At 38.4% G+C, this 27,468-nt stretch overlaps 1 protein-coding gene across 4 annotated transcripts in view; it reads right to left on the reverse strand.

The window, feature by feature from the left end:
• Positions 1–27,468, reverse strand: part of DHX15 (DEAH (Asp-Glu-Ala-His) box helicase 15) — a 60,597-nt gene that overhangs the window by 16,634 nt on the left and 16,495 nt on the right. For 2 of the 4 annotated variants that reach the window (XM_014937060.1, XM_014937059.1), the window contains 5 exons: positions 21,126–21,474; positions 14,694–14,887; positions 13,378–13,537; positions 12,752–12,970; positions 1,089–1,256 (listed from right to left, as the gene is read on the reverse strand). In XM_014937060.1, coding sequence (XP_014792546.1) covers positions 1,089–1,256; positions 12,752–12,970; positions 13,378–13,537; positions 14,694–14,887; positions 21,126–21,305 — 921 coding nt within the window. In that variant the 5' untranslated portion in view covers positions 21,306–21,474. Of the gene's footprint in view, positions 1–1,088; positions 1,257–12,751; positions 12,971–13,377; positions 13,538–14,693; positions 14,888–21,125; positions 21,475–27,099; positions 27,149–27,468 lie in introns of those variants that run through there. The other 2 variants (XM_014937056.1, XM_014937058.1) reach the window with 2 other exon arrangements.

Genomic DNA, 27,468 nt, shown 5'->3' on the forward strand with positions numbered 1-27,468 from the left:
ACACTTTTAAACATGAATGAAAATTTAATGAAATACACAGCTATCACCTGTTCATCACTGAAAAGCAAATTTCATTCATTTAAGTCATTTGCTAATACAACCTTGTTGCAGCACTGGTTTCACAATTTCAGACCAAATGCTTTCTGTAACGAACTTCAACAGGAAAAAAAGGGATTATTTCACTAAATTTATTAGAGTGATTTATTCTTCCAAAACACTAGAAAGTTGTCACTAGTATTCTACATGCATTGTGCAGCACAAAAAAGCAAATATCCAAGGAACAAACCCTGCCTAGAGCAGGTCCTATGATTCAGCCTTGACCTTCAAAACCTCAACTTTGTGATGGCTACAGTTTCAGATGGCATTAGATTAACTTCAGGAAGCTCTATTAAGACTCCTTCCCAATGTTCTGTTTTAAAGGGATCACCACACAGCTTCTAAAGTGGTTTATGTGAGCACTCAGGAATTGAACTATTAATTTTATGAGGAATATTCACTAGTGCCATCTCCAGTTTTTCATTTTCTCAATCTATTTTGCACAAAAGAAAGAACCTCAATTCCTTGCTTGCTAATACAGAAAACACAAACCTCTAACTTCAACACACTCATCTTCACTTGCACCTTCTCAAAAACCTTGAGAAACAGACAAAACCTGCTTGATAATATCCCTTGAAGGGATAGTCCATTTTGCATTCAAAAAAAGATGTTTCAGAGTAATAGCTTAGGGGGAAAAAAAATCCCATCCCTTTCCATAAATCATGGGGTTGTCAAATTCAGTATTTAATCTGACTTGCTGCATTTCTCATAAGAAACTTCAATGAATGCCACTCCCATTCACTCAAATCAAATTGTTACTAGAACATTCTGGCCTTAGAGATAGAAGCCAGAATTTTTAATTTCACTAAGAAACAAACTCCAAGTTATCTTAAAAAAATGTTAATGCGCTAAAATCCTGGATTATTAAGTCTTAAAAAAATCAAACCTTTCTATTTGTTGCTGTCCAAATACATTGAAAACGGCTGAAGCTGCCCACACAACTGTGGAGTAGGCAGTTTCTGAAGAGCACACTAAAACAGTGTCCTACTTACCTTTCTTCCTATTGCTCCATTTTGTTTTTTTGGTGGGGGAGGTTCAAAGATCCTTTGCTGTTGCTGCGGAGGAAGGGTGGAGTACAATGGAATGATTTTGATGTCCCCAACTTCAGGGCCTAAATCATCGATTTCCCGTTTTATCCTCTTGCAGGCTTCATCAATCTCCTGCAAAACAAAAAAGCCTGGTTAAAAGAGAACTCCGTGACAAAGGCAGCACATTTTATTTTAGAGTGCCTTACGACAATTACATTACATTTATACCCTGAAGAACAACTACAATAAAAATAATTAAAAAAAAATAATCAATCAAGGTGCTTGCTGAATTTGCAATCGAATTTTCGCAATACTTCAAGATGCTTCAGCTTCTATACTCTAATGAACAGCCTAATTTGCATTCAACATCCTTTTTCTTTTAGTCATGTTTCCTAATTAATTCTCTACAAATTGTACTAAAATTGAAATCTCTCACCCTGGAATATTAAACTGCACTCATGACCTTTTCAATTTTCACAATCTAAAAGAAATTGATGTGCAAGATAGTTAAAATAAGCCAATTAAGCTTTAATGTCACATATCACTAATGCAATTATATGGAAGATTTGCTTCATTGTACCTAATGAGAACAAACACCTTTACAGTATAAACATAGATGCTCAAAACCAAACCTCTCCATCCAGGGTTTCAGATTTTCCTTTAAAATTAATGGACAGCCCATTTAAGCTTAAGAAAAGTCAGTGAAATATTCTCAAGAGATTTTTCATGCCCTTTTTACCTCCGTATTTTCTACAGTATTTGCTCATTTTGTGACTCGCCTACCATTAAAAACAGTTCACCACAGCTCAATCCTTTATAATTCCATTTCATTTTAAAGCAACTATATTCAAGTTAGCTAGGTGACCTATAGTTATGACAAGATTTAATGAAAATTAAAATGCACAGAAATTTAGGTTAATGAATAATACAATTCATTAAATTCGACTTCAAAATTACAAGGGAGCCTCCACTGGCAGAACTCAGAGGCACGATTCCCAACTGTTGATGCTCCAGCTGAACTACTGAAGGGAGAATCAAGTCATCATGACAAGAAGCAAGACTAGGCAAAAGCCAAAAATAGCTCCAACATCCTCTGAGAAAAGAGGCCAGACCTCCCTCATCACAAAAAATCCACCAGCCTGAAGGTGAAGTGATGCTTAAGACCCTCAAGAAATCTCAGAGAACAGGTTATCCTAAAGGCTCTATTAAAATTACTGCTTTAAACTGTAATTAGTAAAAAGAAAAGCAGACTCCCTTTTAGGAATCATCAATTTTGGCCAGATCCTGGAACAAGTCTGGAGATATTTAACTTGGTCTTTGATTTGTAAGTTTTCAGCACAACTGTACTGAGTAGGTTTTAAAGCAGCAGAGACAATACAATACTCATGTCCTGTATTGATCAGCATATAGAAATAATGTAAGCATGGCAAAATGAAGGCTCTTCCTCCTCAATGTCAAAGAGCCCTTTAATAGTAAGCCTAATGCTTTCTGGCATTATCTTGCCAATTTGAATGAAGTGCAGATATTTACAACACAAAAAAAAAAACCAACCCTTTTAAACCAAGGTGCACTTTGCCAACAAAGTGCACACCCTTCATAAAATGTAAGAGGCACACCAGAAACTGAGCTGGAATGCCCCCTACTGGTTTATTAACACACACTTCATTTCTTTACACGGATGTCAATACCTGCTGTTCTGTTCATAAACCCCTCTAAAGTTCAGTAACAGCCTCTCAGGGAAAAGCAAAAACCTAACTTAATTGACAGATCAGACACAGTAGCTCGGTTAATTAATACTTTAACAATAAGGCTTGGGTAAAAAGACAACATTTTTTAACTAAACAGTTGACTAACAAGGCGGCGACAGTCCCTCTCAAATTTGTACATATTCGAAGTCTTGACGAGCTGATATTTGAGCCCATTAAATACTTCATACAAAATGAGGTTATACCTTTCAGAAAAAAGAAAGCCCACAAGCCAAATGCTAAAACAAAACCAGTGCAGACCTTAGTTCTTTATCTGAAGGTCACTACCCTGTTTCATGGAATTTGAGCAGATTACACTGTGTAACTGGGAAAGCTCTGATGCTGGACAGGATGCTTAATCTTCAGCAGTAATGACTGGAGACTCCAGGACAGTTTTATGCTTAAGAGATAGTAAAACACAAGCAAGCAGCGATAAATGAAAGCACTACACTTCTCAGGCCACATGTGTTCACAGCCACCTATCATCTCTGAGAAGAGATAAAAGTGGTGTTTCTCCCTAGAGTTTCCTAATGTAGTTTCAAAGTATCTCTAATCAGGGCTCATTAAAATACTTCAAAATAAAGATGACAAGTGCATATATAACCGTTAGTCTCTGCGGATTTGCAGAGGTAACTACAGCCCCCTCATCATAAGCTGCTGAAAGAAGGATGCAAGTCACCAAAAGCCACTGCCACTCATCTAAGGACAGTAAAAGAGAATTCTTTAGTACTGAATTGTTTTAATTATAAAAAATTAAAAAAGGAAAAAAAATAGGTTAAAAAAAAAAAAAAAGAAAAAAGGGTGGTTTCCTTTTATTTACCACACTGGCAGAAAATGGTATTTCTGCTTCAACTGTATCCACAGCCACCTTCCAATTCCAGCAGATGACTGGAATTCCAAAGTACACAGTCTAGAAGGCATGTAGAGTCATAGGATGGTTTGGGTTGGAAGGGACCTTAAAGATCATGGAGCTCCACCCCCCTGCCACGGGCAGGAACATCTCCCACTAGAGCAGGTTGCTCCTATGTGTCTTAAGCACAGTTTGGAAGCATTAAGGATTCATTTGGGTGTTAAAGATTCATTTGTATCACATGAAAACACTGAAGTCTGGAGATATGAGAGATACAGTTGAAGGCACAATCCTAACTTTAATACTCTGAAGATCTAGCAAGACTAATTCAATAGTCTTGACTTACTCAAGCATGAAAGGCTTTTTTTTTTTTTTAATAAAAAGCACACACATTTAAATATTTGCACACCACCTACTCCAAATCCATTACAAAACCCTTTGAAGAGGGGGTATTCCATCAACCCTAACAGAAGAGGTGGCCTTTCTTCCTGGAGGGAGAAGAGTAAAGGTGGAGTGAACTCGCCTTATATTTTGATTATGAAAAATTAGTCTGAAAAATTCCTCAGAGCCTTGACTATCACACTGACTACCTGAAATACCAGGGTTTTGGGAGCAGGAACAGGCACAGGATCAAAAGAGCGACAGCTACCAAAACATAAATAGCAAAAAGACCACAAACAAAAGAAAGGTTCCATGTTAGCTAAAATGTTTGGTTATTTCAAACTCCAAGTGCCACATACACTCAACTGATCTGTACCTCACAACATCTGGTCATCTAAACTGCCCCAGGCAGTATATTATGTACTTTAAAGTTTCCAAAATCTTCTTGCTTGATCCAATCAAAATGAATTACCAATACACGTCCAATATCTATAGTTCAGCTGCAACACTATGGAAATTAGAATCAAGTAGCAGTTAAGAGCTCCATAGTAGTACACTTTGAATATTAATAGAGTCCTCTCAACATTCTTCTACATCCTAAACAGCAGAAACGATTCTCCTTGGAAAACCTCCAAAGACAGACAAGAATCAGCAACAAGAAAAATATTTCTTTTTATGGCCATATTAGTGATCAAGGAAGTAATGGGGTGGTGAATATTTTTCAACCAGGAAAAACAAAGTCATCTAAACATCCAAATGAGAGAGTCAACAATTTGTATTTTGTACCCACAGCTAAATAAAGATAAGTTTACAAAACGAAAAAAAAAATCCAGCAACCAGGAAAAGAATTTAAACAAAATTATTATTATTAAATCAAATTTAAGCTAATTTAAGGGAAAAAAAAATCCAGTAACCAGGAAAAGAATTTAAACAAGATTATTATTATTAAATCAAATTTAAGCTAATTTAAGTGGCATTCCTTCCAAGAACTTGGTCTGATTAAGGCTGGTTCTATACACAATCCTGAGCAGGCTACTTAGTTTTCAAACAACTGGGAGAAAACAGGCAATATTTAGACTATCCATCAAATTAGGTGGATTTCAGGAGCTGAAGTATCAGAAAGCAATTCTGACACACCAAAAAGTTTCAGGACTTTGCCACAAACTTCTCCACAGATTTCAGCAAGACCTAAGTCTGTGTGGGAATCAATGCTTTGCAGTACCTTGTTTGGAAAACTGAGCAAGAATGCACAGTTTCCCTCTGATTTATTAGAAACAGTAGTGCAGTAATCTCTATTTTCACATAACAGTAAGAGGGTTACTTATGCCTCTTGAATCTGACAGGATTTTTACTCCATCTTAACCCACTTTTCCAAAGAAGAGGCGGGCAGATGACTAGTGCCTAGAAAAAACAGCCACCCTTGGATGCACTATTTTTTATTCCTCTCACTGAACCTGTGCTTCTGTGCAGGTAGAAATGTAAAGATCCAACAGACCAGAGGGAAACTCTGAATCTGAAGCCTGTTGACAAAAGGAGTCCTGGATTCTCAGAATGCCAGGATTGCAGCTTATATCCAATTTTAGCATTCTCTGGATGGGAACAGCAACGCCTGCTATTCACATCAAGCTCCCAAGAAATTAAAAAGCATAGTGCTGTCTTTATTCTTCCCTTCTCATGGCAGATCAATACATCTACAAGTGAAATAACTGGTTATATTCAATCATCGAGGCTGACACAGAGCAGAACTTTTGCTGCTGAAATAGAGAAAGCTTTGTCTAAGAGGGCAGAACTACACATAAAAGTACTCAAAAGCCAAACGAGCAGTCCTGAGTCACACACACTCACCCATTAGGCCAATCATCGAGGCTGACACAGAGCAGAACTTTTGCTGCTGAAATAGAGAAAGCTTTGTCTAAGAGGGCAGAACTACACATAAAAGTACTCAAAAGCCAAACGAGCAGTCCTGAGTCACACACACTCACCCATTAGGCAGCGTTAAGTGCACAGTAACAGTACACAAAGTATGCCCACACTTTGAAAAAGGTTACATATCTTACAGTTTCAAAGAAAACTAAAGAGCTGTCATTGCTTTTCAGGCATAAAGGAAGTGTATTTAATGCTTCAAGTTGTGGTCAAAATTAAGTACTCCAAAGCACTTTTATCCATTCAGTGAAATAAACATATTCAATGTCCCCCGGAGAGATTTCCCAGCCAAAATTGCTGGACTGTAACTCTATGTACAGTGAGTATTGAATGCTGCTCTCTGGTCAATAGCCTCTTACCTCTGCAACAGTTCAAACCAACCCCAGAAAGCACCAGCTGCAGGTTCATTTCTTCAATGCTCAAGATTGTCTTTTCCCAGTCTGCCCCTTTGCTTTCCAGCTCTCTCTCTGTCATACTGCCCAGCACTGCCTACATCCCTCACCCCAGAACATGCAGAAACACTACTTCAGCTAGAGTAAGACACAGAGTTGAATTCTTACCCCTCTTATTTGTAAAGCTAATCATTTTTTTCTTCTATCACCGTAACAGCGCTAAAATTTCCTTTTTATCCCCCATTGCAGAAAGTAAATCTAAAACCTTCCACAACGTTCAAAGGACAGCATGTAAAGAGGACAACAGGAAGGTCTCCACAAGAAGCCCATTTCTTTAACCTGATAGAATTGATCTGGGAAGGCTCAGCATCTGAAACTATGAGGGACAGAAGTGATAAAACCTTCCACAACATTCAAAGGACAACAGGAAGGTCTCCTGAAGAAGCCCATTTCTTCAACCTGATAGAATAGATCTGGGAAGACACGATGGAAAGCTGTCAGCATCTGAAACTATGAGGGACAGAAGTGGTAGTTTCCCTGTGGCTTCACTTTTCAAGTACCACTTACAGGACTAGTGCTTAAATGCCACCCAATTCTCCCCTCTTATTCTCTTTACTTTGCATAAGGAAATACTAACAAGACTGAAAACATGAAAAGAACTTAATTTATTCTTTTTCTAAAAGACCTCATTTTTGAAAGCCTTATCACAAAAAATCTTCTAGGTACGACTTTTAAAGACAGTTTAATTTAGAAATACATTGGTTCCTAGGGCCCTGTGTCAGAACACGCAGCTAAGAGAGACTCAGAAATAAATGAACCACAAACCAATCCCTCCCCAACTGCCTCCAACTCCACATCTCCACTGCTTAAATTTATCATCTCACTACTCCAATGCTTAATATTCCCTAGCTCTGCAGCAAAAACTAAGGATTTGAACATATCATTAGCAGTTCATCTAAAAGGAGCTGTATAAAATTAACCACAGAAGAGACCAATTTTGCTTCTTATCATGCACAGCAAATTTTTTTCTTTATCTGCTGTTGAAAATAAAGTCTTTATTACACTATTCAAACTGAATGCTCAGTAGAAATTCATTTCTTTCCCTGATGATACTTCTGCAGTAAGAAGTGAGGTGTTTATACTGAAAGGTCACTATTAGCAAGAAGAGAAACAGAAAGGAATTACAGGAGCAGTTGCATATATTATTTAATGCACCACATCTTTAAGAAGCAAGTTTGTGCTGAACAAACACCGTCACGAGTCTGACATAAAGGAGTTCCATTGAATGGCAGTCAAAAAGCCCAAACATAAAACTGAATTCCTTTCCCTTTTGTTTGTGTGCAAGACCCGTCCACGCTGCCATGGATGAGGCTTGAAAGTACAGTGATCCTCAACAGGAGTTACCAAACGACTGACCGCACGTTACCCTGAGCCATCAAAGTACTCCAAGTGCTGGCATTCATTCTGGCTCCCAGGCCCAACTGGTATCTGTAAACATCCATTTAACTTGCTGGTCAGGCTCCACTCAGCCTTAAGATCTAAACTGTATCCCATTATCTTTAGGAAAAACTGTTTCCAGAGAAAGATGGTGACTGGTGATGTCATTTTAAGCACATTTAATGGAACAATTCGACCACTTGGCATGCAAAGCAGAATTCAATGATTCTGTAAACATGGTCCTTGGGAACATTATCTTAAAAAACCTCTCTTCAGTTGACCCTGTATGTGAAGCAAAAGAATCTCATGAGGTGAGCAAAACTTCAAGACTGCTCCACTTAGAGTATACTTTAATTTTTTTTTAAATAGAAGATGACAGTCTTACCTACAGCAGATCAGCTGTTACACCATATACAGTTAGATTTAACTTCCCCTCGGATAAATGAGTGAAGTAGACATAATTGTTAAACCCTGAAGAAAAAGAGTGCCCAAAAAAGTGTATGGCAATTTTATGTTGTGTTAGATGAGTACATGGGGAAAAGACTAAATGCATAAATAAAAAACTTTCCAAACCAGAATAATATTTGGCAGACACCTTAACTTCCCCCCTTTTCTCTTGTGAGTTCCTATCAGGAACAGGGACACTGCCAGCCACATCTGGCTTTGATGTCATAAACCTTCTAGAAATTTTGTAATTGTCCTTAAAGCTGAGTGGAACTTGACTTCACTCATTTCCCTTTCTTCCTCCAGGAATGAAAAGCAAAGTGCTACAAGCTAAAATGAGGAAACAACAGTTTAGGGCCAGAACTGGCCCTAAGAGCTGCACCATTTCAGGAGATGCTCCGAATGCAATTGGGAAACAAAAGTTTGTAGAATGACATGCTTAGACCAAAAAAGTCATCCATGGAACAAGTCAACACTTAACCCTAACTGAGAACTGCTCCGTCAACGAGTCAAAGCTGAACTTGTCTCAGCGCGACTCCTATATTCCTATATTCCTATTCCTTTTTGACCTGGTCTATTTGAAATATTTAATATTGACATCATCTCAGATTAAGGAAGAGCACAAAAAAAAAACCAACCTTCCCTCCCTTTAGCACTTGAACACCATTAATATTACTCTTCTTTCAGTTTATGCTCCCCAACTCCTCAATACCTTCGACCATAGAATGGTTCAGGTTGGAAGAGATCTTAAAGATCAAGTTCCAACCCCCCTGCCGTGGGGGATTGATTCTATGTGAGGCTAAACAAGACACAACCAGTGTCCATTGCAGCCCAGAACTCCTACTGTCTTAACCTCACCCAGTCACTACCACTGAGACTAAAAAAGCTGTCAATTTTGACTTCAATTTCCTCATAAGAAAGTCTCTGCTACTTTCTTTCAGTTCCAGTGCCTAACCTTACTCTGATGAAAAAAAAGAAGTGTACCTTTAAAATAAATCCTCATTTACCAAACATTCTACCAAAACCTCAAAAATATCTTGCAACTCTTTTCTACACCAACATCAGTTTTACTAACGTCACATTTTAAAACCTTTCAGGAACACTGACACCAGAACTTCACCGCAATACTTTTCAGTATTTTTATCTACAATCAAGAACAGCAGTGCTGATCTGTACTTCACATCTCCAGATGCAGCTTGGATTCTTCCTCTTAAATGTGTAACGATGCATTTAGCTTTAGAGAGAAAAGGGTTCTGGAGTGGCAGAAAATATACTTTGCATTCCTAAGTGCTGAGGTTACCAAGATATATGTAAGACAGATCTATACAGTTTCTGTGTCAGTATTTCTGCCTCCCGCACCCCACACATTTCATCTGTAAGGATTTTACACCTACTCTCAGATTACTGATCTTAATGGAGTGTGAAATCTAATACTGTCTTAGCAGAACTCCAGTAGACAATAAACCAGTTACCTCTGAGATCCGTAGGTGAGCCAGTCTTGAGACATTTAAAGTTTAAGAAACGCGTATCTACACAACTAGACACCATATTTGTAATCTCAGTGACTGAGAACAAGTTTGACAAAACCTATTGTCTAAGAAAGACATGTTGACTGAAATGCAATTATACTATTTCCTTGTGAACACAATTCCCTGTCAGCCTTTCCAATTTTGCCTGTGACTGACATCAGGCAACCTGGCTTACAGTTATCCAGGTTATCTCAGCTTATCCCTTTTTCAAGTACTGGCACAAAACATTATTTCCATCTTCCAGAATCTCCCTGATATACCAGCGTGGTTTTTTGTTTGTTCTTAAAATCAAGAACAAACTTTTTACAGCGACTGTGAGATACAAGGCCTGTTTCAAAGTGTTTATTCCTAATAAATGCTGTTTTTAAAAGATCCTCTTTTGTTACTAATGGACTGAAAAGCAGTTCATGCAACATAATCATGTACTTTTGCTCTTTTCATCATTCGCGAAGGAAGTCTTTATTGAACGCTTATTTCTGCACCATTAACAACAATTTTATCTTCATCCAGTAACGGACTTACACAATTAAGATTCCTTTGGTTTCCAAACGTACTGAAGCTTTTTCTTATTTTTGGGCATGACAACACAGAATCTTTCCTACTATCTCCAGGTTCCATCATCAACTTTATGTCTTAAGTAATCGGTACTAATTAACTGCTATCCATCTTACTGCCCACTGAAAATCACTTCAAGTTCAGTGGGAATTGAAGGCAGAAGCAAGGAAGGACCCTCATTCTGCCTTAAACCACTGCAATTTCTCCTCACCTGAAGCCTCTTAAACTCGAGACAGTTCATACTTGCATGGTCTCACCTGGAACATTTTCCTTTTATGTAACTTAATTTGGTTTTGTAAATGCATCTTTCCCACAAGAAAATCAAATCGTTCTGCACCCTGCTCAACCTGTTTTCCAGAATCTAAAAGAAAAACAAGGCATTTCTCCCCAGCAAAAATCAACAGCAAGACTCGAGCTACTAAGCCTACTGAACCCACACCACATGGTGGTAGCGGTACCTAGAACTTTCCAGTTCTTGAGATTACAGTAGGTCCTACCACTTTAGAGTCATCAGTAGTACACATGGAGGCCCAAAAACATGATAAATCAAGATGGATATAACCCTTCAAAGCTTCTCTACAGAAGCTAAATCAGACTTCAACATCATGCTAACTAGCAAAATTCATATTAGCTCCAGGCCTTCAGTATCATCCATGGATACGAGAACTGGAGAAAAAAAGGAGGATGGTGCCTTACCACGCACGTTTTAACAAAAGGATATTGTTACATATATTCATGCATGTTTATATCCGTACATATGAACATGTCCTGTGTTCATATTTTTATTATCATTTGTTTATAACACATTTTGTCCTGTAAATCGACTCAGTACAAATCAAAGAGCCTGTTCATACACCAGAGCAGAGTACCTCTGTAGCACTGCTTGGTACTAGACCAGTGGGGTCTAGAGCCATTTGCCAAACATGAGCGGTGCTCAGAGCTGGTAACACCTGAAGACAGCAGCCCAACTGTTAGATGAAATTATTTAAAGCAATACATAGCAACCAAGATAGCAAGGACATAATTTATAATTAAAAGGGCAAGTATTTGTTCTTCATGGAAGGTTAAAGACCAGCCTGATTTACCATCCTGGTAAGAAAACAAAACCTGCTGAAAAGCCAGACAACAGCCTTCCTTTCTGCTGCCTTTCTTTCTGTTCACTCACCCACTCAGAAGAGTTGTTTCACTAATTCCCATGTTACCTGCCACACTACTCTGAACTAGAACTTCTAACTCAAGCCAAACAGGTGGGTTTCAAAGCCACAACTGTATTTTTCCCTACTTTAACTCACAGCAACACTCCAAACAAATAAGGACAAATGTGAAGGCCAGGAGTATCTGCTTTTACAGTGAGTCATTGTTTTGTTTTTTTAAGGGAGGAGATTACCAACCAGAGCACATTTTAACCAAAGATGCCTTTTCAAACTCATCTAAGAAGCAACACATCCTCATGACTGACAAATCTACTCAAGAAGCCTATGTACCTTTAGCATCACGAGTTATTTGTACCATTTTTCCCCCCTTTGGCATAATTAACATCGTGTATGCTTAAAGGCACTGAGTTGTTCCACATCCTGTGAAAGGTATTTCTTCAAGAGGTGCATGAAGTCAGAAAAACATTTTTGCTAACTCTGTCTCTCCTCCTGCTAAAAATACTAATTTTAGGTTGACGCAGTCAAGTGAACTTTCACAATGCCTGTGGGGTTTTTTTACCTCTTCTCCATGTCCTTCTACTAATAGAGACATTCTAAAGGGCTTCAAAGCAAGAGTTTAGGACTACAAGAACAACACAAACACTACCCCAGTTTATTTTGAGCAAAAGATTTAAGATTTTTGGAAAATCCTCATTTCCTGATGTAGTTTAGCCTCAGTTTGGCCCCGAGTCCACCTCTGAGACATAACTCCCATTATTTATGGTACAGACAGACTACAACCTCATACTCAGAGCTGTTCATAAAAACAAAACCCATTTTTATTAACACTATTACTGACAGCTAAGTAGCAGAATCAAAGGTATTCTTCAGATAAATTGTACAATACACATCCAGAAGTGCACAGAAAGACATTTTCAGTCAAAAAAAGGACGCTACCAGGCACCCAGAACTTCCAGGCTCACAACAGTACAAATCATACTCTGAGTTTCTATTTTAGGAGTCCATGAGCAAGATGAGAATTTTCATTTTAGAGAGCTTGCACAGCTTATTACAGATACATATAACGGCTAAGGACCTGAAATGTATGGCCAGTAGAAAAACTCAGTTCATTCAAATGATAAACTACAAAGAGGAACAAAACATTACAGTTTACAGAAGTCACTTAAAACGGTTTCAGTATAGAATGATAGTTTTTTTTCAAAAAGGGAAGAAAGTACCTCCTGTCCAGTAAGAAAGAGTAAGAGATCTCCTTCCTCCTCTTCACACATGTGAATTTGGATCACTGTTCGAATGGCAGCCTCAAGGTAGTCCCTTTCTGGTTCTGGAGTATAGAATATCTCCACCGGATGGGTGCGACCCGGGATAGTTAGAAGAGGACAGTTATCAAAATAGATCTGAAACTTGCCAGCATCTAAAGTAGCACTCATAACTATAACCTGTAGGGTTGAAGGAAAAAAAAAAAAAGTTACTCAAAAAGGTTAACACGAATTTGTGCAATCCTATGCATGCAATATGTAGTAGTAAGAAAATAAACTCAACTGTTGGCTGTGTTTATGCTTTTATCACCTGAATATAACACCCTTCTTACAAAGGTCCACAAAAATTCCTAGTCAAATACAGAAAGGTTAAGCTACAATTATATTGTTTCTAGTGCTTTCCTCAATACAAACTGCATTAAGAATTTCCTAGAGTTATCTTTCCACTACAGACTACCATTAGATTAAAAAAACACAGTTGATCTACTTTAGTTGATGATAAAAATTAGGTATTGGTTAGCACACAGATACCTTATTTGGTATCTGCAACCAGAAAGGAGATGCTGTTGGGCTTCCTCGTTACTGACCTTCAAATCAGATCTTTGCCTTACAACCTCCTTCAAAACTCCCATTAAAATATCAGTAGCCAGTGTTCTCTCATGGGCCTCATCAAGGATGATAACGCCGTAGCGCTCCAGCAAAGGATCATTCATGGCTTCACGAAGTAACATACCATCAGTCATGTACCTGAAGGCAAACAATTTCAACACAAATTGTATTTAATAAGTCTGATACAAAATCCTCTTCCGTATCGCTCACTAGGCGGCTTGAACTAAGCTTTTAATCCATTTTTTAAAAATAGAAACATCAGTAAACTATTTCCAACAAGGTAACAAGTCTATTTTAAGTTTCCAAATAGAAATCAATGCAGAGTATAAGTGAAATCTGGGACTAGGTGGGGGGAAGCTTAAAAAAAATAAAATAAAGGGAAGTGGAAAAAAGGTTTAGCAACATTTATAACTAGTTTGTAGGCTATTACTGGCAGACTTCCAGGCCTATAATCAGAGACAGGAAAAGAAAGGAAAAAATAAAGAGAAAAAAATCCTCAGAAATCCTAGAAATAATATTTCTGTAATTGGTTCTTCCCTTTTCTGTTTGCAGATCATCTGTTCATTTTTCCAGCTCAGTTCAATTTCTTTTTACCTGTTAACTCTATTCCCAGCCTTCAACTACTTGTATGAGCAAAAAAGAGGCAACTTTTGACAGAAAAGCACTATTCCTTGAACCACACTACGTGGAATCCTCTTTAACTGAGCATTTTGAATGCCATCTACGAATGACATTAAGTGGGCCTGGTTCCACCTACACAGCACAGAAACATAGAACAGCTGACAACTGAAACTATAGATTTTGTCCCCCAGGGTCAGGTATAGACCAGGTTTGAAACGTTGTGGTAGCTCTTAAAACTGAAGTAAGCTACCCAACTTCACCAGGATTACCCTGAGAAGGAGGATATTGCAGACAGCAGAATGCATAACATGAAAAAGAAACTGAACATTGAAGGGCTTTATTCTGAATAGCACCTTAATCATAAAAACACTTCTTCAGATCACCCTCTTTATAGATCATCTAAAGTTGATTTCCATAGGGTGCAGTGATTTCTTCAGGAGGAATGACTCATTTTAAGTTCTACTCAAGCCCCATACCCATGGCTTCTCTCAGCTCATGCCACATGCTCCTGTCTCTCTCCTCCACTCAGACACACAAAATGCCTGTCCATAGATTCACTCCCCTCCTCGTTTACTCCTTTCCTAACTCTGCTCACACCCTTCACTCCCCTGTGATTCCCCCCACCTCCCAGGTAGGCTGTGTTGGACCTTTACCTGAGGGTTGCCATACTTACTTCAAAATGGTTTTTGCACTACTGCAGTCTTCAAATCGAATGGAGTAACCAACCTCCTGGCCCAGCATGACATCCATCTCATCAGCCACCCGCTGTGCCACGCTCATGGCAGCCACCCTCCTGGGCTGGGTACACGCTACTCCCCTCTTCGGTCCGGGTAACGAGCGCATGTAGTCGACACACCACTGAGGGATCTGTGAAGAATAAAATGCAGTTTTAAGCACGTTTCAAATGGCCAGATGTAATCTGGAACCTTCTTGTATCAAATAAAGTTACTTATAAGTCCACTGGGATGTCAACTGCGTGCTCAAAAACATCCAAAGCATGAGAGCAGATAGACTGGTTACGTATCAAATAAAAGTTAGTTATAAGTCCACTGAGACGTCAACTGCGTGCTCAAAAATATCCAAAGCATGAGAGCAGATAGACTGGTTAGTTGGACCCGAGGCCACTATATAAAGCACACTCACATTAACTGTGTAAACAACTATCTTGGAAGTTATCAAGAAAATACAGAGGTTCACAGTATAGTTCACACTATATATATAGTATATAGTTCTATATAGATCTAACTATATAGTTAGATCAGTACCTTACAGACATTTATCAGCAGCCAACATGGTCCAAAACAACCAAAATTAAACGTTGAGAATTTTGAGATCTGCAGCACAGTAAGACAGGTTCACAGTATAGTTCACACTATAAATATATAGTATATACTTCTATATATAACTATATAGATCTAACCATATAGTTAGATCAGTACCTTACACAGACATTTAGCAGCAGCCAACATGGTCCAAAGCAACCAAAATTAAACGTTGAGAATTTTGAGATCCGCAGCACAGTTTGTTTTTTACAGAAAGCACATAATACTTTGTGTCTTTAAAAAGGAATGCTTTTAAATACATGAAGCAAAAAGATATTTTAGTGATACAAAAAATTGTCTTAACCAGGAATCACAACAAATAACAAGAACAAAGAATTAGTTATGCTCATTGTGTTAGCTATTATTCCTTTGAGATTTTATCTCTGTTTTACTTCCTATGTCAGCACCCATTGGTCAGTCACCAGTTTCCTGCTCCTGTTGGGAATGCGGAAACAGTAACAATCACCCCAAATAAGAGGCTTTATTCAGAAGAATTTCTAAAGTCAGTACCAGTTTGATGAAGATGGAATATTCTTAACGTGTTCTTAGTGTGACATTTTATGAGGAGACATCTCCAGACATAACTAGTTCCAAGTCTACAGATGAAATAAAACCCACTACTCCTTAGTAACTGTTTTTCAAGTATTCCTAAAAGCTCACATTTACAGAGGAAAAAACACCCACGTTTATACATTGCACCAATGCTGAAATACATGAAAACAGTGCAATTTAAAACAGCAAAAATTTTCTTCCAGAACACCATATTTCCACAGCAAAATGGAACATAAGTGACCACTAAAACATACCCACAAGCAGACAAGTGTAGATTGTAATGGTTTTCGGTTTTGTGGGTTTTTTTTGTTTTGTTTTTTTTAATGGAGAACATACTTCCATTATAAATACAAAAAAAAAAAAAAGCAAAGACTATCAAAATACGACAAGAGACTACTGGACTGTCAAGAAGAAATGAACTCAAATTTCTGGAACCTCTATTCAACACTAAAAATAATAGCAGTTCTTGAACAGTGATAGCATGTACTTGAAATCCTATCCCGTAACACATGCAGACACCCTAACGTGCAGTGGAGAGAAAAGAATTTGCTTCCCAAGACGCTAATAAAAACTCATCTCTAAACAAATGAAGTGAAGCTTCTTGACTTTAAACATAGCAAGTCCTGAAATAAACTTTTAAGACAGCAGGTCTGTCGGGCCACAGTAGCATGAAATAAAAATAATTTAGAAGCGGCTTTCCAGTAAACAGCAAAACCTACAGTATTAGTGTCAAATGAAAGAAAAGGCCTCCACAGACTTCAATCTGTTAATTGTAATGGTTTTCGGTTTTGTGGGTTTTTTTTGTTTTGTTTTTTTTAATGGAGAACATACTTCCATTATAAATACAAAAAAAAAAAAAAGCAAAGACTATCAAAATACGACAAGAGACTACTGGACTGTCAAGAAGAAATGAACTCAAATTTCTGGAACCTCTATTCAACACTAAAAATAATAGCAGTTCTTGAACAGTGATAGCATGTACTTGAAATCCTATCCTGTAACACATGCAGACACCCTAACGTGCAGTGGAGAGAAAAGAATTTGCTTCCCAAGACGCTAATAAAAACTCATCTCTAAACAAATGAAGTGAAGCTTCTTGACTTTAAACATAGCAAGTCCTGAAATAAACTTTTAAGACAGCAGGTCTGTCGGGCCACAGTAGCATGAAATAAAAATAATTTAGAAGCGGCTTTCCAGTAAACAGCAAAACCTACAGTATTAGTGTCAAATGAAAGAAAAGGCCTCCACAGACTTCAATCTGTTAAGCTGATTTAGAGGACCACCAGAATACTTTTCATGTCCAGCTTTAAGAGACATACCAACACTAGGAAAAAGGGCTGTGCCATACCACATTTTCTACTTCAGTCATGACTGGGAATATACTGAGCACTTCGTATCATCTGGTTCTTATAAAACCTAACATAAAAAGTGCTACTTTCACTGACACTGAAAACCCACAAATCACCAAAAACTCAACTCCACTGACACTGAAAACCCACAAATCACCAAAATGCTTGACTTCTCTCAAAAAAGGGCATTTTATCAGTATCAAAAGCATGAGGAACAGCTTTAGTTAGCACCCCTTAACCTCAAGGATTTCCTCACATGAAAGATTTTCAAATATAACCTCCATAAACATGAGGAGTTAGGGACTTGTCCTGGTTTGAGCGACACAGGATTAATTTCAGTAATTTTACCTTTCAGTAAGGTCTCCTTTAATGCTCTGGAAAACTGCATTTTTAGAAGACTCTAGTGTTAATGCTCTGGAAAACTGCGTTTTTAGAAGACTCTAGTGCTTGAATTTGTGAAAAATATTTACTTTACAGCCAGCTATGCTATGTGGGATTCAAGGCCTCAGTGTTTTTGAGCTCACCAGGTACAGGGACAAGGAGGAGCAAGACCCAAGCACTTGACCCAGGCTGTCAACAGGATTATTTCACACCACGAACATCATATTCAACCTAATTTAGTTTGCTGTGTGGTGCTCTCACTCCTTCGATGGCTGCCACCCTGAGAACTTCTTGCCCCAGTGCCAGACCCCTGAGGCCTTCCCACCACAGCTGTAGAACATTTGCTGTCCACTACTAGGAGAGCACAGCTTCTACTGATAACAATGTGCTCAATATAATCCTTGTATATTTTACATTGGTATCAGGATCAATTTTGGTTCTTCAGAGTTAATGTTTGTTATCTAGTCTTATTCAATTAAATCTGTTTATATTTCTACCCTCGGGTTTACTTGTTTTTCCCTGCTGCCCCTTCCCAGGTGGGGAGGGGTCACTGGGTGATGGAATAATTGTTTAAGTGACAACAAATTGTTTTGGGTTCTTCAAACCATAACAGAACTACACACAGAGTGGCCTGTAAGATCAAAGATAAGTGGACTGAGGGCTCTTACAGACCACTCCAAAGCCAAAGGAAAGCCATGTTGTCAACGGGATGCAGGGCAAGAGAGGGAAAACCACTGTCCTCCTGGCTTTTCTGAGCCACTTCAATTTATTGAAAAGTTTCTCTGTTTGAAGTTATATGGTAGAATTCAAAGAATTTTCATTAATTGAAAAGGTGTCAGACTTATACCCATGTTGATTCTCCTGTAGACTGCAAGGACAGCGGGAGATTTAGCTATAGCCAGAATCACCTTGCTTCTGAACTTCACCTGCCAAGAAAACTAGCTGACAAAGTAGGATCCCTTATGTCAACAAACATCCTACTCTTTATAGTTAAAGAGCCTCAAGTGAAAGAAAGCAGATGCTACTCTACTATTCCATCTACAGAAGAAATTTAAATTATTATACCAGTATCACATATGATCCCACATTTAAAAGGAAGAGCACGTTGCAATTATAGCAGGTACTTAACCTCTTTCTATAAGAAATTCAGCACACCCATTCCATCGCTGAGCACATTCCAAAAGCTTTTAAAGAAAACAGTTAACTTAGAAGGGTAAGTTTATATTATACATCAAGCCCTTGCAAATACTAGGGACTTGAAGATTAATGGTCTTGGCTTCCAATATACTTCTTCAGTGCTTTGGGATTAAGTCCATGTGGAAAAAGATGTTGAGAAAGTTTTATCTCCTATTGTTTCCATTGTCAAAGCCAGGTCTTCCCAAACCTGGGTGCCCTACAAGGCTAAAGGGAAAATGTGTACATAATAAGCAGGGAAAGGACTTCACAGGCAGCAGCTCACTCTCAAAAATATTATCTACTACTACATAGCCTTCTACTATCACCACGAAAAGCAAGGTAATAATTTGGGAAGAGCAACTCATTATGTATTTCAAATACTTTCAACTTTATACCAATAAAAGCAAGCATAAATGTACACCTTCAGTTTGAGCACTAACGGGTTTCTTAACCACAGATAATTATTTCTCTTGCTCTGATCAATGAATCTAAGGAGAAAAAAAAAAACAACAACAAGAACTGGTTTAAAGACAGGTGTTGATCACAAAAAGGATGGGACGCTATCACATGCAAAACAAGGCTGTCATTTAGTGGCAGCAGGACCATTTTCAGTGATACATTCCTCCAGAGAAACTCAATTATTTCAAAATATATCTGCAATCTCATGGAGAGAATTCAGAGCAAGCAGTGAAGCTTCCAAAACAGCTTATGTGCTTCTGGTAAAAGCTTAAATCCCATTTCTAGGAAAGATGCCTTAGGTTTCTTAAGTCCTTTCAGAAAGCAAAGAGTAAAGTAGGAAGACAATTCAGGGAAAGCTTTTTGCCCAGGGAACAACACGATAGTAGGAACTATTTGAAGTTTAAGTCATAGATATTAAGAACACACACCCTTCAGATCTTCGGTTTCTCACATCATGCAATAAGAAATCTTATCTTCATATAGATAATTACCAAATTATCTTCCAAATAACTACATAATCAAACTTTTCTGAAGAATTCTCTAAGATCCTGGTCTCAGCTTACACATGTCAAAAAAGCAATATAGATAATGCAATATGGTATCTTCCAAACAAGACACTGGTTCCTAAAGTTTGCAGCAAGAAGGGCATATAACTTCAAATATTTCCAGTACAGCTATAAACGGTATCCAGTGTACTACTATGTCCTTCAAATTTTTTAGGCATCCAGATTTTATGAGTAGAAATTTATTTCCGTAAGACTTACTGTAAGTTAGCTATAATCCATTTTATGAAGACTGAAATATCCTTCAGGTTTTATTTTCTGCCTAAATAAAAGGAATATATCAGCCTACAGAACAAAGAAAATTTTTTACATCACTTTTCCACATAGATTTTAAGCAGCAAACCAGAGGACAGACTGAAGTTTTGAGCAAGTTTGGGGAGGTTCAGATTGGATTAGGAGGAATTTTTACATTGAAAGGGTTATTAAAGCATTGGAATGGGCTGCCCAGGGAAGTGGTTGAGGCACCATCCCTGGAGGTTTTCAAAAGACAGGTTGATGTGGTGCTGGGGGACATGGTTTAGTGATGTGGGGGGTCCTTTTCTATGGTTTTCTTTTGGGTTTTGTTGTGGTTTTTTCCAGAGTTAGGGTGACAGTTAGACTAGATGATCTTAAAGGTTCCTTCCAACTTAGAAGATTCTATGATTCTATAAATACACAGTGATGTCTCCTTGTATCTTAGATCTTCCCAGTTTACTGGTCCTCAAAATTCTCCTGAAGGGTTGAGTAAGATCTGCGGATCTGTTACGACTATTTTGAGTGCTGACAAAGATTTTTAAAGACACGAATCTACAAGTTACTTCCTCTTAAGTTTGAGTATCACCAAAACACATGATCTAATCAGATCACATCAGAATTGTATCTGATATGTCAATTCCCTTTAACTTCATATTTGTAGCAGTAAGTTTCATAAAACACTAACAAGTCCCCATTTCTGCAATTTTCTTCCTACTTTCCAGCTGCTACTTACCCAAAGATCTAAATAAACTACAGATGTAAATTCTCAGTTTGTGGACTTGGTACATGTCTGTCTAGCCCTTAAAATCTCTCACCTTCCTTTACCAAAAAGGTAACTGTGAATTATAAAGCCTAACAGAAGTAGGGGCCAGAGAACAGAACTGGACTGTGAAAGGGGAAGATGCTGACAGATTCTTCTCACTTCTGTATTCATTAAGCTAATAAAATATCTATCAAATTAGTTTTCCTCACAATTTGTGAGGTGTTTACACAATGAATTTCAAGAACACACATCTAGCAACGGTCTCAACCTTTAAAAAACTGTAGTATCATATAAACAAGAACTCACCTGTGTTGTTTTACCAGACCCAGTCTCTCCGACCAGCACAAATGACTGATGCCTAACCAAAATATCCGTAAATCTTTCTTTGTATTCCCAGACAGGAAGCTGTAGCCTTTTTTTCAGGATGTCATAATATCGCGGCGTATGTGGTAGGTTTGTGAAAGGGTTAATACTGTGTGGAATCATTGCTGGTTTTATGCTTGGTAACCCAGCAGCCGCATAATACGTAGAGTTAGAAGTAGCTCTCAAATCTTTGTCCTTGTCCCTTTCTCTGTCACGATCTCTATCTCTGTCACGATCCCTGTCGCGATCTTTAGAACGGTCATCACGGTCCCTGTCCCGGTCACGATCTTTCCTATAATGAGTTAAGAGACACAGCAGAAAGAAACAGTTAAGTATTTAAAGGCAAAGTAGGAATTTAAATGCAATATAACTTTAAAGGTATCTAGTACATAGTAGATATAAACCAAATATTTTAAAAAGCCTTGCAACAGCCACCTGGGAGAATCAGCAGACAGAAACCAAATATTTTAAAAAAGCCTTGCAACAGCCACCTGGGAGAATAAGCATCAAAGAGTAACAACAGTATATGATGCATACTGAACATTAAGTACACATATTACACTCATTGTATATAAGCACTGCCACAGTGCATCTCATTACAGGCAAGACAGAAGAAAGCTATCACATGAAGACACCACCACCTTAACCCCCTTCGTTTAATGACTATAAGAAATCAGCCCTACATTCTAGACTTTTCTCACAGTTCTTCCCACCTCTACTTGCTACTGCTGCAGAGAACTAAGGCAATACTAAATACTCTTCTTGCCCATGCAGCAAGGGAATTATGCTAACCCACAAAAACTCACTCAAGATGATAAGAGAGCTCTGGAAGAAAAAAAATTTTTATGTTAACATCCCACAATTACTTTGAGGCTTTTTTTGTTCCTAGTCTTCCATAAAATTATGACTCAAGCAACTTTGATATACAGGTTGTTGAGTCTGAAGCTTCAGACTTAAAACCAGCCACTACAGTTCATAGAATCAATTAGGCTGGAAAAGACCATTAAGATCATCGAGTCTAACCATTAACCCAGCACTACCAAGCTGTACCATCTTCTCCAGTATCACCACCTACCACATACTTAAAACAACCAACAATGATCTATTCCCATTTGTTCCAAATATTAAGACAAAAGAAGTTCATTGCACTTGCAAAATAAAAACAGTATTATTTTCACTGTAGCTATCCACTCAAATTTCAGTCTCTGGCCTTAGTCTTAGAGGCAGTTTCCAATTTTGCAAATCCATGTTCTTGTATGTAATCTCACTCTCCCTACAAACACTGAAACACTTGCAAAGAAACACCCAGTTTGACTTAAAGAACTGCAGCTGCATGCTTTCAATAAAAATCCCAAATCTACCCTTCAAATTCAAAGTGATGAATTCATCGCTTTGAAATAAGCCCTGCTTTACAAAAACACCCCATCACATCTTAAACTTGTGTAAATCAAACAATCAGTTGCATCCTTGCCCACAAAACTGAGGATATCCTCAGTTTCAGCCTCTTTTGTGCCTTTTGTTAACTGGAATCCCATCAAAAAGGCAAAAAATCAAGATAAGTCAACACTAGCTTTATAGTAAATGCAGATATAAACATTTTTAGGAATAGCCATTACGGAAAAACAAACCCTCCCTCTCTATACCAGCACTCAGGGATGCCTGACAGAAAGTATAAAGAACATTTCTAATGAAAAATCTTGGCCACACTCCTGTTCACACCTTGCTTTTTTTTTTTTTTTTAACATACAGCTGGCATTCAAATGTAACTGGTGAAGTGATAAAACTAATTCCTACCTACAGAGAAGATGAAGTAACCGACATTGTGTTAGTACTGATTCTACAAATTTTAATTCAAAATGGGCTGCACACTGGAAACAGCCACCACTCCTGCTCTCGTATAGATGAACGCAGGCTGCATTTTTTCCCATCAATATATTATGTCTTGAGAGGTTGTCACAATAAGGTTTTTTAAAGAAAACTTCTTTTAACACAGACCCATTGAAAAGAAAGGATTAAAAAACATACTGGTTACTACCACTTGTATATAGATTTTCCGAAAGCTTTGAACACTGAACTCTCTGAAAATTAAGGCTCTTTTTTATAACTTGTTTGGATTTGAGATACCAGAGCTTCAACAGTACTTCTAACATGGTCAAATGTTGCACAAGCTAGAAATTGGGGGTTGAACTTGATGGTCTCCAGAGGTCCCTCCCAACCCCATATCATTCTGTGAAATAAAGGACTAAAAGCAAATTAAGAACAGTAAACCCAGGGTAGAAGGCAAGAACCTGATAACTGCACACACTTCACTCAAGGGAAGAATAAAAATACGCTACTAATGGGGAGTTTAAGGTTTGGTTTTTGTCTGTGTGTGTGCTTCTGAAGGATTTTTATTCTTCACTGGTATCTAGTCAAAGTGTGGGGGAAAAAAACACACCTACCCCACACCAAAAAACCAACTATTTTATAAATGTTTACTTAAACAGTATTATGTCAGAAGCTTCTACATCACAGATCATCAAGTGTATCTTCAGGTATGCTTCAGCCTCGCATAAACTAGTGCTACTGTTAAAATGAACAAACCCACACCAAACTGAATGCGAAAATAAACAGACATCATCCTTCCCGTGTTCACAACAGCCTCACGAAGCACAAGCCCTCCCCAGACCCCCTCCACCACCCTTAATTTTAATTCAGATCAGCTGCCTGATCTAGTCTCCCAAACGTTCACAAGAGAGAGGGCAGCACTGTGTTCCTCTGGGTTGGTGGCAATTTGTGTGGGCTTATGCGAAAATAAACAGACATCATCCTTCCCGTGTTCACAACAGCCTCACGAAGCACAAGCCCTCCCCAGACCCCCTCCACCACCCTTAATTTTAATTCAGATCAGCTCCCTGATCTAGTCTCCCAAACGCTCGCTGGCAGCACAAGAGAGAGGGCAGCACTGTGTTCCTCTGGGTTGGTGGCAATTTGTGTGGGCTTAAAGCACAGATAAAAATACAACCTCAAGAAGAAGACAGCAGATTAAACAGACTACAAATATGATCCAGAATGGAAAGTCCTGTTAATCCCCCATTTCTCAGTTACTTCATTGAACTCTTACAGCTGTTTAGTCGTACAAATAAGAAAACAAACCTATCAAGTTCTGCCTGTGTTCCAGAAGTAAACTGTTTATAGGTTAATCAAGAGAGCTGTGTCTCTTCCTTGTTTTAAAAAAAGGAGTAGGGACAACCAGATCTCAGAATAGAAAAAACACAAAATAACACGCCCTCAAACTTACTCTCTAATATTTATTTATAGTAGCACTTTCCCCCCCAAAAAAATGCTTCCCAGTCTCCCATTATTACTGAAACTTAGCAGGCACATCCAGACTCCTTTGGTCAACAAGGGAAAAGAGGAATGACATTTATGCTGTCATATGAATTTACTAAACTTTCTAAAAATGCAACTTGGCAGTTCTTCATTTATGAACTATCACACTTAAGTTATTTTTCATTATTGAGCAGAGGAGACTGATCTGAAACCCAGAAAAGAGCAATAAAGGACTCATAATTTAATCACATTTATCTTGTGTCTGAATCCTGTAACAGCCTCCATGATCAGAAGAGCTATGGGGCTTTTTGCTTTGCATTTCAAGTGAAGTAGTCTGATCTGCTATCTGCTTTCACTTCCTTATGTTCGTACATGTATCACAGAATGGTTTGGGTTGGAAGGGACCTTAAAGATCACCCAGTTCCACCCCCCGCTTCCCTGGGCAGGGACACCTCCCACCAGACCAGGTTGCTCCAAGCCCCATCCAGCCTGGCCTTGAACCCCTCCAGGGATGGGGCAGCCACAGCTTCTCTGGGCAACCTGTTCCAGTGCCCCACCACCCTATTATGATATATTATATAAAATATATATGTGGATACAAAAGAAACACTGTAGCAATCACTAATCAGGATGAAAAGCATCTAAATGTGAAAATGGAAACAAAGGGCAGAAGGTAAAACCACTGATCATCTCAGTGTAAGTCTAAGCACATCTAATAGAACATCAGTGGTTTTTCTCTCTCCATTACTAGACATGGCAATAGTTGATGCAAAAAAGTCAATGCAGCTAAAGGGGAATTTCTGTTCAATACATCAAAAAAACCGAAGTACAATTGGTCCACATAATACATCCCACTAACACAGCAACTGTGATGCTACAGAACAACTCAAGTATGTTTGGAAAAAAACAAACAGATTTTAAAACAGTATGTATGCAATTCACACAAACACTGTAACAAAAACCTTCTGTACAATTCCCATTTTTCCAAGTTTTTTTACTTCATAGGCAGTACCTCAAGATTGGAAGAAAACAGCTGTTGTGCTGATGTTTAGGATTACACCAACAATTACAAGCCTGTTGTCTTGGCATCATTGCCAGGTAGAGCCACACACACCAATACAGGCATCAATTAAAAAGGAACTAATAAAAAATACAGGGTAACTGGACACAACTTTCACATTTAGTCAGGTGGTCCAGGCTGAATGCAAGATAAACGACTATTCTGCATGTGAAGTTGTAACCATCCAAGGAGCTAATTCAGATTAATCCAGCTCCAAAATTAACTAAATTGCATCAAGGCACTCTCAGAGCACAGGGGGAGACATGTGCATACATGCTATTAATAGGAATTTCTTTGTGCACCTTCTTACAGCCTCCCATAAGCTGTAAAACCAAACTACCCTAAAATAAATCAAGGTAAAGTAACACTAGTATGGCTTGCACTACATGAATTAAGATTTCAAGTAACACCAGAAATAATCACACCCAATTATGCTTGTAGTGACTTGTTCTCAGTCCTGTGCCATTTAATGCTTTTATTGGCAGAGGAGGAGGGGATAAGACCAGCACTTGTATAGATCCTAAGTGCCATAAAGGTCAAAGACTTTTGGTCAAGAAGTTTTATCACTGGTGGGAACTCATTATAGTATATACAAAATAGTAAGACTAAGAGTTCGGGATGACAGTAGGCAATCAGTAAAAATGCCAAATAAAACTATACCAAAACTATAAAACCTACCAACATATAAACAAGGAAATACTGACCAGAGGTTATCGTTACAACCAGCCACAACAGTTGTACCACACTGAAACAATGCCCAGTTTTGGCATAACCGTTTGGAAATTTTACAAAAATCTCTATGTACCAAGCTGCTGTGTACATAAAACTTCTCTTTATACACAGAAGAGCTATTTCAACTTCTGACAAATCATGCAAAAATGTATCAAAGGAGATAAATACCTCAATACATTTATTTAAAAAAGTAAGATCATGGTGATCCTATATACAGGAAATACACGTTCAATAATAAACATTCACTTTTGTTTAGCAGAGAAAAAAACTGAATCAAACTCTAGGGCCTAAAAACTGAAGTTATAAAACCTTACCTTTAAAAAAAAAAAGACAAGTTCTGCAAAGACCGTTTGATCAGTGTACACTAACTACTATAGTACACTTCTAGTTATTGCAAGCTTTAAGAACAAGATTAAGTATTTCCCTTAGATAAATATTCTAGTCCACAATAATGCTATTGGACCTTAGAAATGGATTAATTCATGGAAGTCTTTTGTGCTCCATCAAGAACAGACTAGATAAACATAGTATTTATTGGTGTTCCTTTAGACTTCAGAAATTTACTTGAAAGAGCCACCTGCCTTCCTCCTCCACCCTACCACCCCACAGTTAGAGGGTAAGAGATTATGCAGAGAAGGCTCTAAAACAATTGTCTATAAAGAGACAGCATCATTGTATTGTCTGTATTCCTGCAATTTCATTAACCTCAACGAAAAGCTGCTAAAGCTTGTGCAGTACAGTCCTAAAGCTTCAACCTTTACAAAACTAAGGAAAAAAATATAATCCCTACCCTGACCCCTACCCGAAACCCACCTCACCATCGATTCTTACTGAAAGTCAAGCACATCCTTGCCGGTGACTGAGCGAAAGCCGTTAACAAAGGAATAACGTTCCCACCAGGCTAGGCGCTAATTATAGAGGCGGCACAAACCTCGTGCTGACCTCTAGGCCCACATCTGCCAGACCTCTCAAGAGAGGGGAGAAAAAGAAACAAACAAAAAAGGAAAGGGGTCGAAAAAAAATAGATAAAGAAGGAAAAGGGCCGCAAACAAAGCCGGGCGCGGGGAGTGGGCCGAGCAGCGCGCCGCCCCCGGCTCCGCCGCGACGGGGAGCCCAGCCCAGCTCGCCCAGGCGGCTGGGCCGGCGCCTTCCTCCCCTTCCCCCGCCCCACCGGGCTCTCCC

This window comes from Calidris pugnax, unplaced genomic scaffold (assembly GCF_001431845.1).
Source record: "Calidris pugnax isolate Ruff unplaced genomic scaffold, ASM143184v1 scaffold49, whole genome shotgun sequence".
Lineage (NCBI taxonomy): Eukaryota > Metazoa > Chordata > Aves > Charadriiformes > Scolopacidae > Calidris > Calidris pugnax.